Source organism: Odocoileus virginianus, chromosome 1 (assembly GCF_023699985.2).
Source record: "Odocoileus virginianus isolate 20LAN1187 ecotype Illinois chromosome 1, Ovbor_1.2, whole genome shotgun sequence".
NCBI lineage: Eukaryota > Metazoa > Chordata > Mammalia > Artiodactyla > Cervidae > Odocoileus > Odocoileus virginianus.
Genome location: NC_069674.1, coordinates 30,607,839 through 30,623,564, shown reverse-complemented (window position 1 = coordinate 30,623,564; position 15,726 = coordinate 30,607,839). Strand labels below are relative to the sequence as shown.

The 15,726-nt window shown below is 35.8% G+C and overlaps 1 protein-coding gene across 10 annotated transcripts in view; it reads right to left on the bottom strand.

Annotated features, from left to right (window-relative positions):
* CADPS2 (calcium dependent secretion activator 2) overlaps positions 1-15,726 on the bottom strand; it is a 545,582-nt gene that overhangs the window by 193,336 nt on the left and 336,520 nt on the right. For all 10 annotated transcript variants that reach the window (XM_070466441.1, XM_070466414.1, XM_070466410.1 and 7 more), the window contains exon 9: positions 2,621-2,687. In XM_070466441.1, coding sequence (XP_070322542.1) covers positions 2,621-2,687 — 67 coding nt within the window. The remainder of the gene's footprint in view (positions 1-2,620; positions 2,688-15,726) is intronic.

Here is a 15,726-nt window from a genome sequence, read left to right as displayed (position 1 = left end):
TGGAAGCAACCAAGATGTCATTCAGTAGGTGAATAGGTAAACTGTGCTTCATTTGTACAATGGAATATTATTCAGTGCTAAAAAGAAATGAGCTTTTAAGCCTTGGAAAAAAGATGGAAAAACTTTAAATGCAAATTCCTAAGTGAAAGAAGCTAATCAGTAAAGGCTACATGCTGCAAGATTCCAACTATGACATTCTGGAAAAGGCAAACCCATGGTAAAAAGATCAGGGGTTGCCAAAGGTGGGAGGGTGAAGATGAATAGGCAGAATAGAGAGGATTTTCAAGGGAGCAAAATGCTTTGTATATTACAGTGATAAATAGTATGTTTGTTCAAATACACAGATGTACAACACCAAAAGTGAAATCTAATAAAAAGTATGGACTTTTGATGAAGATGATGTGTCAAGTGTTGATCATTCTTGGTAACAAATGTACCATTCTGATGAGTGATGTTGATAGTGCAGGAACTTATGTGGGGACAGAGGATAGATAGGAAATCTCTGTACCTTCCCTTAAATTTTGTTGTGAACCTAAAACTGCTCTTGAAAAACCATATTAACTAATACATATGACATGTTGAAATTTGTGGTTACTGGGTGATATTCTCATGTGTTCTTATACTTATTTCCACCAGTTCAACTCTATGCTTACTAAGAATCAGTAGTGTTTGATTAGGCCAATAACATCAGCTACTGAACCTATAGGATGAGAACTTATATTCTGTGTAAATGAATGATATATGACCATGAAAAAGAAGCTGCAGTTTTTATGAAAAATCTTTTGAATGTTTTGGAAAGATTTGACAAAGACAAGTCACTAACACAAACTTGCTAAATTAGATATAGGTGAGAAAATCTATAAGTGGAAATAAAATAAAAATGTAAAAAAGATATGCGCTCAAACTGCCTAGTAAATGCATTTAAATTTTTGTGCCAGTGTAAAGAAATTAAGCCTAGAAACCCAACAAGATGCCTTATGGGTGTGACTTTTAGAGGACAGACCACTGAGAACTACCAACATGGAGCCCTTACTCAAAGCAAATGTGTGGGTTTTATATAAAAAATAGTCTACGTGTGTGTGCAAATGTATGTGCATCTTTTATTAATCTGGTTGACCAAATATTGGTTCTATTTACTTTTTTATAAATTTTATTATTATTTATTTTTGACTGCATTGCATGGCATGTGGTATTTGCTTCTCTAACCAGGGATTGAACCAAGGGCCCTTGTAATGGAAGCCTGGAGTCTTAACCTCTGGACCACCAGGGAATTGTCAGTTCTATTTACATAAGAAAAAGTTACACTTTACCCAGGCGGGGAAAAAACCCACTTTTGATTAAAAATTTACACTTTCATGAAGTTACCATGCTATTATGGCACATCAATAAAATAATTATTATCCAGCAGTAGATAGATGTCTTTATTTCTGGAAGATAGCAAATGATTTTCCTTCCTTGGGACATCATCACCATGTTAACCTGATCTTGTCTATACTTGCTTAATAAGTGAGTAGGGCTTCCCTGGGGCTCAAGTGGTAAAGAAGTCACTTGCCAATGCTGGAGATGCAAGTTTGGGAAGATTCCCTGGATCTGCAAGATCCATTGGAGGAGGAAATGGCAACTCACTCCAGCATTCTTGTCTGGGGAAATCCCATGGACAGAGCCTGGGGGAATGCTACTGTACATGGGCTTGCAAAATAGTTCAGAAATGACTTAGCAACTGAATAAAAACAATACTGTGTGGATAGGAATCGGTAAGATTTTACAGACTGTTTTGTGTTAAGGATACAAAGAGAGCTTCTCTTTTCATATATATTCATTGGGAATAAGACAGCTTGAATTTATCATGAGCTGGAATGACTATTACTCAAAATTATTCTTTAAAGTAACTTTAACTAAATGAGTATATTCTATGAGCAAAGGTCATTCATGATTCAAACATCAAAACAACAGTCTACTTAACTGTACATTGTAGCAATTTGCCTATATTCAGAATCCTATCACAAACAAATCCACCAGTCAAGGCAATTAAAAAACCTGTACCTCTGAATAAGTGATATATATGATCCAGTTTCTTAAAAAGGCATGTTTCTATGAACTAAGTTTTATCTATAAAACATCAGAATAATGCAGTGGTTCTCAAGGTATGGTCTCTGGATCCTGGGGATCTTCAAAATCCTTTCAGGGGACTTGTGAGGTCAAAACCATTTTTAAAATTATGTTTAAACATCTTTGCCTGTTTCACACTTACTCTGTCAAGAGCATATAGTAGAGTTTTCCAGAGGCTAAATTTCACCTGAGACTGCAACAGATTGAAGGCATAAGCTGATCTGAAAATACAGCTGCATTCTATTTTTATTAAGCCAGACATTGAAGAGGTGCAGAAAAGCATAAAATAATGCCATTTAGTTCACTAAAATGTTTGGCTTGAAAAAATAGTATTTTAAATAAAAAGGTTAGTTGTATTGGAATGGCCTTACTACTTTCATTTTAAAATGAATTACATATTTTCTAAATTTCTCAGTTTTAATGTCTAACACAGTAGATACTGACAGATATAACCCAAATAAAAGTTTGATTGCCTTACAGTGATTATATGACAGGAAAAAAGTGTACTTACCTGAACAAGAACAAAGTAACGTTTTTTCCATCTTTTCCAAACCTTCTGTCCAAGGGCATACAGATATCTGGTAAGAAAGACAGAAATATCTTATATGAATAATGGTGTGGTGCCACATAATCATATTTATTTCATAGGTATTTATTCTCGAGAGCAGCCTGCAAAATTTAGTTCAGTTGGAACCTGTGACAGCACCCAACTTCTGTGTTACAAAATGACTGAGTCTGTTCTAAGGCTCTTGAAAGGGAATTGATGTATGTGGCTTATCAATTTGTCAGTTCTCTCCACAAATTGAGTGAAGTTGGAATTAGAAAGGATAATCAGAGAAGCAGTAGGAATTGTGTTCTTACACATATTTCTCAGGAGAGACGTATGCTATGAGTTGAGGCTAGGGACCAGATGTTTCAGCTCTCAGGTGACAGAGGCTGAGGACTGTGGCCTGGCAGGGAGCTGGCCACAGAGGCCAGAACCCAGGATGAAGAGCCTCTGTCCAGCTGAGTGTCCCCAAAATGTGCCTGGACCAGTCTCAGTTTCCAGTTCCTCAATTATCAAATCAAAGAACTATATGTGATGATTTCTAAGGTCCAAGCCCTGTAACTTGGAGACTTATCTGACTTAATGCAAATTTTCCTAACTATGAAACTCAGATACTAATGAAAGTGACATTGTATAATTTAACAATCGTTTCAACCAAGACTTCTGTTTAACTGTGCATTACTGTTAGTAACCTGAATTGAAATGATTCAAGTAGTTAATCACTGGAGAACAGAACTTTTGCTCTACTTGAATACACAGATGTAGGCTTAAGGATTGAGGAGGAAAGGGAAGAAATTAATCAGGTATGAGCACATCATGGAGAGCTATTTAAAATTATACCACATACCTCCCACAAAAGTGGAAAACATTTTAGAAGTTAAAAAGTATGACAGAGACCTAAATTTTAAATTAAAGTATGATTTTTCACAATTCCTTATTGTGAAAAATTCCTTATCACAATTCCTTTTCCTGTAGTCAAGATTTAACATTACAGAGGGTATTCAAACTAATTTAAATTATATACAATTCTGAATGATTAAAAAAAGCCCTTTAGCTAATAGTTTGTTGATGGTCTTTAATGTCTTTAATCTTTCTCTCAATTTTTAAAACTGAAATCTTAGCTTGAAATTTTAGTTCCTGTTTTATGAAAATAACTCTCCTTTGCAAAAAAAAAGCAAACATACTTTTTGCCCCCTTTCAAAAAAGATATGGGATATTGGCTAAGGGGTGCTGAAATGATGGGCTTTCATATTCTCTACTCATGGAGTGTAAAATAAGACCACCTTCTTGTAGAACAACATGACATGCAAAAATGGGCTCAATAAAGGATAGAAATGGTATGGACCTAACAGAAGCAGAGGATATTAAGAAGAAGTGGCAAGAATGCACAGAAGAACTGTACAAAAGACATCTTCATGACCCAGATAATCACGATGATGTGATCACTTCTGGTTCTAGCCAGACATTCTGGAATGTGAAGTCAAGTGGGCCTTAGGAAGCATGACTATGAACAAAGCTACTGGAGGTGATGGAACTCCAGTTAAGCTATTTCAAATTCTAAAAGGTGATGCTGTGAAAGTGCTGCACTCAATATGTCAGCAAATTTGAAAACTCAGCAGTGGCCACAGAACTAGAAAAGGTCAGTTTTCATTCAAATCCTAAAGAAAGGCAATGGCAAAGAATGCTCAAATTGCTACACAATTGCACTCATCTCACACCTTAGTAAAGTAATGCTCAAAATTCTCCAAGCCAGGCTTCAACAATATGTGAACTTCCAGATGCTCAAGCTGGATTTAGAAAAGGCAGAGGAACCAGAGATCAAATTGCCAACACCTGCTGGATCATCAAAAAAGCAAGAGAGTTCCAAAAAAAACATCTATTTCTGCTTTATTGACTATGACAAAGCTTTTGACTGTGTCGATCACAAAAAACTGTGGAAAATTCTGAAAGAGATGGGAATACCAGACCACCCGACCTGCCTCTTGAGAAACCGGTATGCAGGTCAGGAAGCAACAATTAGAATAGACATGGAACAACAGACTGGTTCCAAATAGGAAAAGGAGTACGTCAAGGCTGTATACTGTCACCCTGCTTATTTAACTTATATGTAGAGTACATCAGGAGAAATACTGGGCTGGATGAAGCACAAGCTGGAATCAAGACTGCTGGGAGAAATATCAATAACCTCAGATATGCAGATGACACCACCCTTATGGCAGAAAGAGAAGAACTAAAGAGCCTCTTGATGAAAGTGAAAGAGGAGAGTGAAAAAGTTGGCTTAAAGCTCAATATTCAGAAAACAAAGATTATGGCATCTGGTCTCATCACTTCATGGCAAATAGATGGGGAAACAGTAGAAACAGTGGCAGAATTTATATTTTTGGACTCCAAAATCACTGTAGATGGTGACTGCAGCCATTAAATTAAAAGATCCTTGCTCCTTGGAAGGAAAGTTATGACCAACCTAGACAGCATATTAAAAAGCAGAGATATTACTTTGCCAACAAAGGTCCATCTAGACAAAGCTATGGTTTTTCCGGTAGTCATGCATGGATGTGAGAGCTGGACCATAAACAAAGTTGAGCACCGAAGAACTGATGCTTTTGAACTGTGGTGTTGGAGAAGACTCTTGAGAGTCCCTTGGACTGCAAGGGGATACAACCAGTCCATCCTAAAGGAAATCAGTCCTGAATATTCATTGGAAGGACTGGTGTTGAAGCTGATGCTACAATACTTTGACCACCTGATGCGAAGAGCTGACTCATTGGAAAAGACCCTGATGCTGGGAAAGATTGAGGGTAGGAGGAGAAGGGGACGACAGAGGATGAGATGGTTGGATGGCATCGCCAAGTTAATGGGCATGAGTTTGATTAAACTTTAGGAGTTGGTGATGGACAGGGAAGCCTGACGTGCTGCAGTCCATGGGGTCACAAAGAGCCGGACACGACTGAGTGACTGGACTGAACTGATACAGAAATAGTCTCCCACTTCTTCATCATGGAGTTAGGGAAACAGACACACACACGAATACATATGTTACATGGATATATAGAACAGTATTATTCATATTATGAAAAAAGGTAACAATGTCCAACAGTAGGTGAATTGTTTAAACAATGCTGGAAGATGCACAGAAAGAAATACTATGCTGCCACTGAAAAAATATTTTTTATAAAATTAATAACATAAAAAATATCTCATAATGTTTTATGAAAAAAGTTTCAAAACCATATAAATACTTAAGAGATTTGAAATTTATAAAAGAAATATATGAAAAAGATATTTCAAAATTGTTAGTAATAGTGCCTTTGAATGGTGGGGTTATGGAAGATTTAATTTTCCATCTTTATTCTCTGTATTTCTAAATTTCCATAAAAAAAACTCACACAAACAGAAATGGAGTGACTAAAAGTTGACATAAATCCTAGGCTCCTGCCTAGAAAACATTGCCAGTACTGCCCAAATCAATGATGTATTTTCTTTCTCTCAGGCACATTAGTTAGCGGGAGTATTTTGCGAACTTCTATTCAGTTTTGTAATACTCTGGACAGCCTACCGTCTGTGCTTCTGAATGTAATACTGATGCAGTTAGAGACTGTCAGAAACATCCGTCAGTACTGTTCTCACCTGTTCACCCTCCCCTCCTGCGGGCCCCCGCAAGCCCTCTGCCCCACCTTTGCTCCAGCCTCTCATTTCTCTTCTGTGGTTCCAGTGGTAGGTGTTTAGTTGTTCTCTTCCTGTCTTCCCTGTGTAATTTTCCTCTTCCGAAAGGCACATACTCCAGTGCCTATTACGGGGTTAACAGCAATGACCTCAGAGCCATATATGCTGTGGGCGTGACAGATGCTCTCTGTACAAATTCACTAGCAAGATGTGCAGCAAATAGCTGCCAAGGAGCCAAGAGGGCATTTGGCATAACCTCTGCCTGTGACCGCAGGCTGCTTCTTCAACGTGTCTCACTTAGCACGCTGGTCAGACATCAGCGAAAGTGAATAGTGATACACAAACCATCAACACCATAAGCAAGTGTAAGTCTGGCTGACAGCGAAGCTTCTGCATAAGGGATAATACTGTCAGCAGCAACTTCATTCAAAATGATGTCTCGACACATTTGGAATGAAAAGGTATGGTCTCTGTGAAGAGAGAGAGCAGAGGGGTGGGTGGATGCATGCGGGTATATTGAAAGATGTTGTGAAGAATAGAATAAAAGACAATTCAAGATTGGAACCAAGGTAAGCATTTGAATGTTGGGCCTTGAGGCATTATGGGCTACTATACTGTAAGAATTCAATAGAACATGCATGGAAGAAGTCACCACTGATCAAACATTTCTAGAAACGAATTCCTCATAAGAGTTTTTGTCTCAACATAAAAAAAAATTATATTCAACAGAAGTAAACATTCCTGCATAATGTAAGTGTTACCAATGCTATGAGGGAAAAATATGACAGTTTCCTCCTTTAGTTTTCCTAGTAGCCAGACAAAAATTTTACATAAGAAATGAACAGAAATAAAAGATATCAGAAGCAATAACTAATACTAAATAAGAATACATTAAACTTAATTTTAAATCTAACATTTTTCACTATAATAATGCATTCTAGAATTAGGTATCAATATCATCATCTAGTTGCTTTTCTGCTGGCATAAAATCAGATTCTTATTATAAGAGACACATGTAAAATTCAGGGGAGAATGAAGAAAAATGATGTTCACCAATGTCAGTCAAGAGCAAAAAGTCACAACCCAACTAAGAATCAAGGAGTCAAAATGATTAGGTTGTCATTAAGAGTGATGCCAAAAAGAATGACATGGAAATTATAATAATGCTAAATTTTAAAAAAGCTGTCACATGAACTCATAGTGTATGTATGGCAAAAAAAAAAAATACATAAAGATATATCAAAATGTTACACCTGAAAATTAGTACCTGGCTGATGAGATTAAGGATGAATTTCATTTTCTTCTTAATATCTTTCTGCCTTTCCACAATTTCTACATTGAGTATGTCTTTTTTTTTTTGGTTGCGATTTAAGTAAGGTTTATCATTAGTGTACTTAAAGTAAAATCCACCCATTTTAGATATATAATTTGATGAAAGTTGACATAGAAGGAATGTAACCATCACAATGAATTTATAGAACATCTCCACTCCTCACCCAAAGGTCTCTTTATGCCTTTTTACAATTAGTCTTTTCCTCATACCCCCAGCTCTGCAACCACTGACCTGACCTTAGAGTTCAGTTTTCCAGAAGGTCATGTAAGTGGAATTGTACACTATGCAGCCTTTTGTGTCTAGCATCTTTCACTTAGTATAAAGTTTTTGAGATTCAGCTTTTGTCTGTATCAGGAGTTTATTCCTTCTTATTTCAATGTATGACTGCAATGTGTTTATCTTTCACCAGTTGGTAGACATTTGTTTCTACCTGTTTGGCTATCATAAATAAAGGCTGCTATAATCAGTCACATTTGGACTTTCCCAGTGGATCAGCGGTAAAGAATCCACCTGTAATACAGGAGCCGAAAGGAGATGCAGGTTTGATCCCTGTGCTGGGAAGACCTCCTGGAGGAGAGCATGGCAACCCACCCCAGTGTTCTTGCCTGGAGAAATCTATGGACAGATGAGTCTGGCAGGCTATAGTCCATGGAGTCACAAAGAGTTGGACATGATTGAAGTGACTTAGTATGCCTGCATAACCATTCACATTTAAATCCTTGTGTGTGCACATATTTTCATTTCTCCAGAGTAAATATCTACGATTGGGATTATTGAGTTATAGTGAAAGTGTGTTTAACTATAGAAACTGCCAAATTGTTTTCCAAAATGCTATACAATTTTGCATTACCATTAACAATGTATGAGACCTCATCCTACTAACCTGCCCCTGGCACACAGCATGTGGAATCTTAGTTCCTAGACCAGGGATCAAACCTGTGCCCTCTGCACTGGAAGCATAGGGTCTTAACCACTGCACCACTGGGCAAGTTTCCTCATCTTAATTTTACAATTAGAAAAAAAAATGACTTCTATTAAGGATTTGAAGGATGTGGACATTACAGCTCCATAAATAATATTTCTGGCATGATTAAGCTAAATTCCTGTAGACCAAAGATGAGGATGTCTTGTCACTTTATCTTGAGGACTGTGGCGGATTCCTATAAGCTTTAATGGTTAAATGGGTTTTCTAGTTTTCAAATCTATTCTCAAGTCTGGTATTTAGAGCAGTCTAAATTCTTTGAAGGTGGGTGGTCTTATCTGGGGATGACTGAAATGTAAATAGAGTAAGGAAAAAGGAGCCCAAATCATTTGAATATTTGGTTTTAATCAGGTAGTCCATTTATTAGAAAGCATCTATAAAAGTAAAAATGCATTCTCTCTGGACTCGTCTTTATGCTGAGCACTACTGTTGAATTCAGAGTATGGTGTTTTGTTTTTAATGTTGAGTGTTAGGCTATAAATTATGTCTTTTATGGATAAAAATGCAGTAACTTTTTTTAATTTCAGAAAAATATACTAAGGTTACATTTAACATATGTTATATTAAGCAATAAATTCATTTCATTACACATATAGAAATGCTTAATTACTGAAAAATGAGTTATTCTAGGGAGACTGTATATACATCTATAATGAATTTTTAAAGAATTTATATACAATAGGTTGACTTGACTTCAAATAGTCATAAAATATAATTTGATCATTCCTTAATGATTTAGAATAGGACCCTATAAGTATCTCAGGGTCATTACCATGAACATTAATTATAACTGCATAGTTCTGTAAAAAGGAGAAGGTACGCCTGATAGGACTAAATCTATTCGACATACAGTGGCAATAGTGTTAATTAAATCTTTGAGAGTTATTTACTTGTCACTTATTTCTGCTTCATAAAAATAGTTTAGAACTTTCAAAAGTCTATTATTAATATTCTATTGCTATGTGAATCCGAACTCTGGAAAAATGAATTTTTTTAATGCTTTATGAAATTTGATGCTATCCCACAAAGAAAGGTATAGAGAACATTATCCAAGAAGTATATCTGTCATCCAGGAGAGAGAGAGTACCTTGGCTGGTATACTATAGATGGGCTGGGGTGGGAGCAGTGGATCTGCTCTGCAGTTATATTCTCCCCAAATATTGTGTAGCCTGTTGAGTCATTAGCTTCCTCTAAATATATGATTATCTCAAATAAAAAAAAATTTAAGAGTATGTACATTAGACCTGCCAAACACCAGGCAAACTGGGGACAGACATTTAACTGGGTTCTATGTGACAATTTATAATGTTACCCAATAAAATAAGTATCACACAGTGGGAGAGCAACATTCTTTAACAAATGATTTTTTTTCACCTTGTTTAAAGAGGCTTTAAAGAGCAAAGCAAAAGTAGGTTTTTTGTTTTAGTTTTGGTGGGGCTTTAAACATATTATTCATTTTCATCTACCTACAGAATTTGGTTTTAAACAAAACCATGTTTTCTCATCCTTGTTAAATAATCTCAGTTAGTAAGAAATGGATGGAGGGACTTTCTTGATGGTCCAGTGGTTAGGGCTCTGAAAATGTACTGCAGGGGATTCAGGTTGGACCTCTGGTTGGGGAACTAAGATCCCACAAATTGCACGGTGTGCCCCCCTCCCAACGAAATGGATAGAAGAGGCGCACATATCAGCAGTTTTCACAGTCAGAGTCATACTGCATTCTTTAGTATTCTATATTAGAGTATGATGTTAGGGAAAAAATTCCCTAATCAAAGTTAAAATTGATTCAAGATTATTATTTAAATGAGGACAAGAGATATAGTCTATTGTGTGTAATATATTTGAAAAGCATATATTTCCAATGCTAACTTATACTAAAAATAACACTTTTTCCATTGAAATATGTCCAATGTGTCACAATACTCATGTAAACTAGAGTATTTTTGGATTATTTAAAAATTACTGCTCAGATACGATTGTAAAGTGTTTGCTTTCATCAATAAATCCAACTTAAGTAAGGTATTAAGAAGCTGTTCCCTTTGAACAAAAAAATTGCCTGCTTAACTTTAAAATCTTCTCTGCTTACAAAGAAATTAGCAGCACTGACACAAAGCCCGGATTTAACACATAAGAGTAAAGCCTTGAAGCATTTGGGTTTATAAATCAGTATACATACAGCAATAATCTTAAAGTATTAATCCCTCTTCTAGGACTATTTCTAATGAAGAGTACTATTTGCTTCCAGCAAATAGGAATAAGCTAGCAATCAGCTAGGAAGTAGGAATCAGATAGGAAACAAGGCACAAAATGAACTAAATGTATATCAATGCTTCATTCACCTATGATTTTTTTTTTTTGGTATTTCTAACTATTCATGCTCTATCCTCAAATATCAAAGCTAAGAGACAATGAACTTCAAGTCTGTTACTTGTATATTTAAAATATGGTAGGGACAGGAAGATTACGTACCATGATAACCATGTTGCTAGGGAAAATGTCAAGAAAAAAGAAAATAAAAAGAGCTTTGGTATAGTCAAACCTTTAAGTCAATATAGTTATTACCAACAAGGCAAACTGGTCATCATTTTTCATCCATTACAGCACAGTTATATATGAGAATCTCAATATTTAACATTAAAAATCATATAACCTCTATGGTCTCAACGTGATCCTTAAAAGCATTATCTGTTAACTTAAGGAGCCAGCTGGGACACACACCACAGTTGCTCCTTAAAGTTTTCATTTGTGAATAAAGAAAAGCAGAGTCTTAATGAGATCTATCAGAATGTGCTCTGACAACAGGAATAAGAACTTTTCTGTAGAGATATGTTGATCTTAACAGCATGTATTACCAATAAAATGATCTCAACATATTTGTTAAGTAAAATGAAGTTTGGTAAAAATCATCTTCAAGCAAAACAAAAATCCATATAATTAAGAAGTTTATTTCTGCTGAATTTTCAAATAGATATTCACATTTCATCACATCTTCACATTGTAATGCCTATAAAAATAAAAATTATTTTAAATGCTTGTTTTTTTACACAGTATCCCTGTGAGTATTTAATAAAACAGATTTCCATATAACATTCTATGACTTGCCTTCCTTTAAGCCAAAAAACCTCTGAAATTAGTTTTACTAATAAATTAAGCCACTTTCTACAAATGCTATATATCATCTGCTAATATATATAATCAGAAAAGTTAATGAAATTTCAAGAGCTCATTTTCTGATTAGTTTTAAAAATTTAGATTTAACTTATCTTCATAACACAATATGTCTGAACTATAATATACTCTACATATTATTCTAGTAAAGAAATAGCCAATATTCTCTAACCATGCCATATTTGAAAAAGAAAATGGTAACATAAAATCAAGAATTCATATATCCAAACATTTTAAAATCACTTTAAAACATATAACTAGAAAGTTGTTCAAAGAACACTTTAACACACAAATTCTCCAGATGTATTATTAAATATTGTAGTTTAGTGTCAATTAGAGCAGTGGCAGACAGTTCTAATAGAAAGGTGAATATGATGATTTATTTGCACTGAGTCCATGCTGTGGGGGTTCATGATTTTACTTTATCATGAAAAATCATCACTAATGAATATTTGGAAAACATAATTGTATATAGAATCTGGGAATTATTTGGCAGTTAAAAAAAAAGACTGTTACTTTGGGCAGATCACTTATGAGTCTAGCTTTTTATTCAAAGAAATGGAACAATCAATCTACATGTGGAATGATAAAGCCTATTCTTCTATGAGCCTTCATTTTTCAAGGAAAAATACAGAAAGAAAAAAAAAATCAATATATAGAGTAGTTTAGTCCTGGAAAGGCCTTTCTTAAAGAGAAACCTCAGTCAAGGTTGAAAGAGCAATTAATGCAGGCTCAAAAATCTGGGCCATTCTGATAGAGTTCGGTTAACATGTGGCAGAAGTAATCATCCACTTGTGAAAATGATTTTCGGTTCATTCTCAAACACCTTTCAGACACTCATGATCCCATTTAACTGACAACAATACAGGCTATCCATGGGCACCACTGCATTTGATGTGAAAACCAGTAGGGACCAAATGCCCTCAGGCACTTTCAGTCATTCCCCACACGGTCTTTGCTTGCCGCTCCCACTCTGCTCCAGAATAAAAGGAATCTTCCTTCTTTCACTACATTCTTGCCTTTATTTAACCCCACAAGATTAAGTCTATTTTTTTTTTTTTTTTGGTTTTGTTTTCAACTAAGCATGAGAAAAAGAAACTGATTCAAAACAGCAGCGTGACCTGGGCATTAAGACATCTACAAGTAAATACTTGCCAGTGGGCTTTTATAAAACTTCTTGAATTCTTCTGGGAAGGAGAAAAAGAGGTGAGGAGGCCAGGGAAGGATCATCATCAAACAAAATCATAGAACATTTTGAAAGAAATGATGAATGATAAAAAAAAACAAAAACTCCTATTTTTAAGTAAGAAGTTAAAATGTATGTGCTATGTCAACAGGAAACTTGTAATAGCAGAGGAGTAAAGTGCAGTTCATTTTCTGTATCATGTTTTGTAGAATCAGTAACATAAAAACTGCCTCTCCTTCTCCCCGAGGAGTCTCATCTCCTGTTAATTTCAGTTAAATCTGAGCTCATATCAACATTATCAGATTAAGTCTAACAGTCTAAGATATAAAAGCTATCCTTTAAAAACTGGCTTATGGTTAGTCACTCATTTGTGTCTGACTCTTTGTGACTCCATGGACTGTAGGACAACCAGGCTCCTCTGTCCATGGAATTCTCCAGGCAAGAATACTGGAGTGGGCCGCCATTCCCTTCTCCAGGGATCTTCCCAACTCAGGGATTGAACCTGGGTATCCTGCATTGCAGGAGGATTCTTTACCATCTACACCACCATTTGTACAATCTGGAAAATGAATATAGGCAAACTTCCAAGATGAGAAGACCTTATAATCATATCCCACCCTTAGACAAGACATCAAGATCTACAAGTGACCACTCTGAAAGGAGGTGCTCTAAAATACATGATAATGCACTGTCACCTAGAAACAAAAATGATCTGGGGAAATTTACCCAAGCAGTTCTACAAAATGTAGTTTTAAATAGCTAAGCACAAGCCAAACCATTCTAGCTGTGCAGAGAAATCTTTTCTTATAAAGACAGTGTTTCCTATTTTTTTGATAACTGACCATCAATGCTCTTTTATATCTCAATTAGCAGAAAAAGTGCCCCAATACATATGCTTTCATGGTTCATTATCTCACCAATTCTGATATTTAGAAAGCTATACAAATATGTTGGGCTCTTATTCTAATATACTCTACCACAGAGGGCATATTTTGTAGGCATGGTTTCATACTTTTCCTCTGTTTAAATGTATTTCAAATTACAACGCTTTTCCCATGTGTGGAAACTTGACTGCCTTGTTAAAAGCTGAAGAAAATTAGTGAACTTACCAAGCTGATTATAAAATGTCTCAGAAGAGGGTAAGAGGAAAACGAATGTTACAAAAATGTACTGAGTAATCTATTCTAGTCAGGCAAACTTGCTTAGAGTCAAGCTTATGCCTCCATCCCCTTGGACGAGGGATACAGGCTGTGAAGACATGTCTCTCTAGGGGTCACACTCTGACACATTCCAAAGGAATGATACTCTGCACCACTTAGCAAAAAACTTCTGGTGCACTTAATGATGAAAATGAAATCAATCACTTAGGCACTCTTAGGTATTTTTGTGACACAATCCATTCAACTTTCCTCTCCCTGAAAATGTAAATGGTTTGGTAATAATGAAACAAAAAGTTTTAGCAAAGGTTTTTATGCATGGATCATACTACATCTTATTTACTAGGGGAAATACTTTTCTGTTGGGGGCAAAATACTCCTAAAGCAATGCAAAATGTTCCAACAGTTTTAAACATCATATGCATTATGGGTAATCCTGAGTTAACATGGATATTGTAGTTCTCAGTATCCTCTCTTGTAACTAGATATATCTGATCTACCTACTTCATATTCAGTATAAATTTAATGAAATACAAACATAAAAATAACAATTTTTATAAACCATACACACTCTGAAAAGAAAATCATTGAGAAGATAACATGGGATTCAGTGTTTTCCACTGTGTGTGTCTTGGGACATCTGGATAGAAAGAAGTAGTATATGGAGACAAGAATGGATTTGGCGGGCGAATAAATGTGAGAAATACTGAGTTAACAAAGCTAACTGCTCTGTGTGTGAGGATGAGTAAAAGGATGATACAGACCTGGGAGATGGGATGCTGAAGAGTGGGGACAGGCTAGGGAGAACAGTGTAATTAGTGTCTCCAAAATTACTCTCTCATAGAAGAATATGGAGGAGTCATGTTCTCCAGTGCACACTTTGGGAAATTAGACTAGATGACTAGCGTCTTTTTTTTTTTTTAATGACTAGTGTGTTTAAACATTACAATTTTATAACTCAGTTTTTGCACTCTGTTTGGAATTAACTAATACCCCAATCATGATTAAAAATATCCTCACTTCTAATACTGTCTTACTTAGAATCTGTAAATATTTGTTATTTGGAAACAAAAAGTTTTCTGTAAAATTTGGGTCATAATCACCATGTTCTGTCTGATTCCTGAAAGGTCTCTGCTTCTATAACATTATTCTCCGGTCTTAGTTAATGAGGACATTTTTGCAGGGCTTTAAAAATTTAGAAGACATACTGTCTATATCCATTTTTAAAGTAACTTATCTTCACATCAGTTATTTGCAAGGGTATTTGAATGCCTCCTGACACATACCCCAACAGCCTTGTTCTACCTAAACTGTATCACTTCGGGTGTCCCTTCTGTGTTTTGTGACCAGTCTCACCTGCCACCAAGGAGGACTGTGAGTTCCGGGTCAAGACTTGGACTGAGCACTGAGACCCCTTCGCTGTCCTGACAGCTCAACCTTGTACTTTGGCCTCAACATCACTGTCCCTGCCCTGTTCCCTGGAGCTTACATGGTCGTGTTGATGTCACCCAATACTCTAGGCTGAGGATCCAGCTTTGCTCTTGTTCTAGTTCATCTTTCTCTGATACCCTGCTCTTGAAT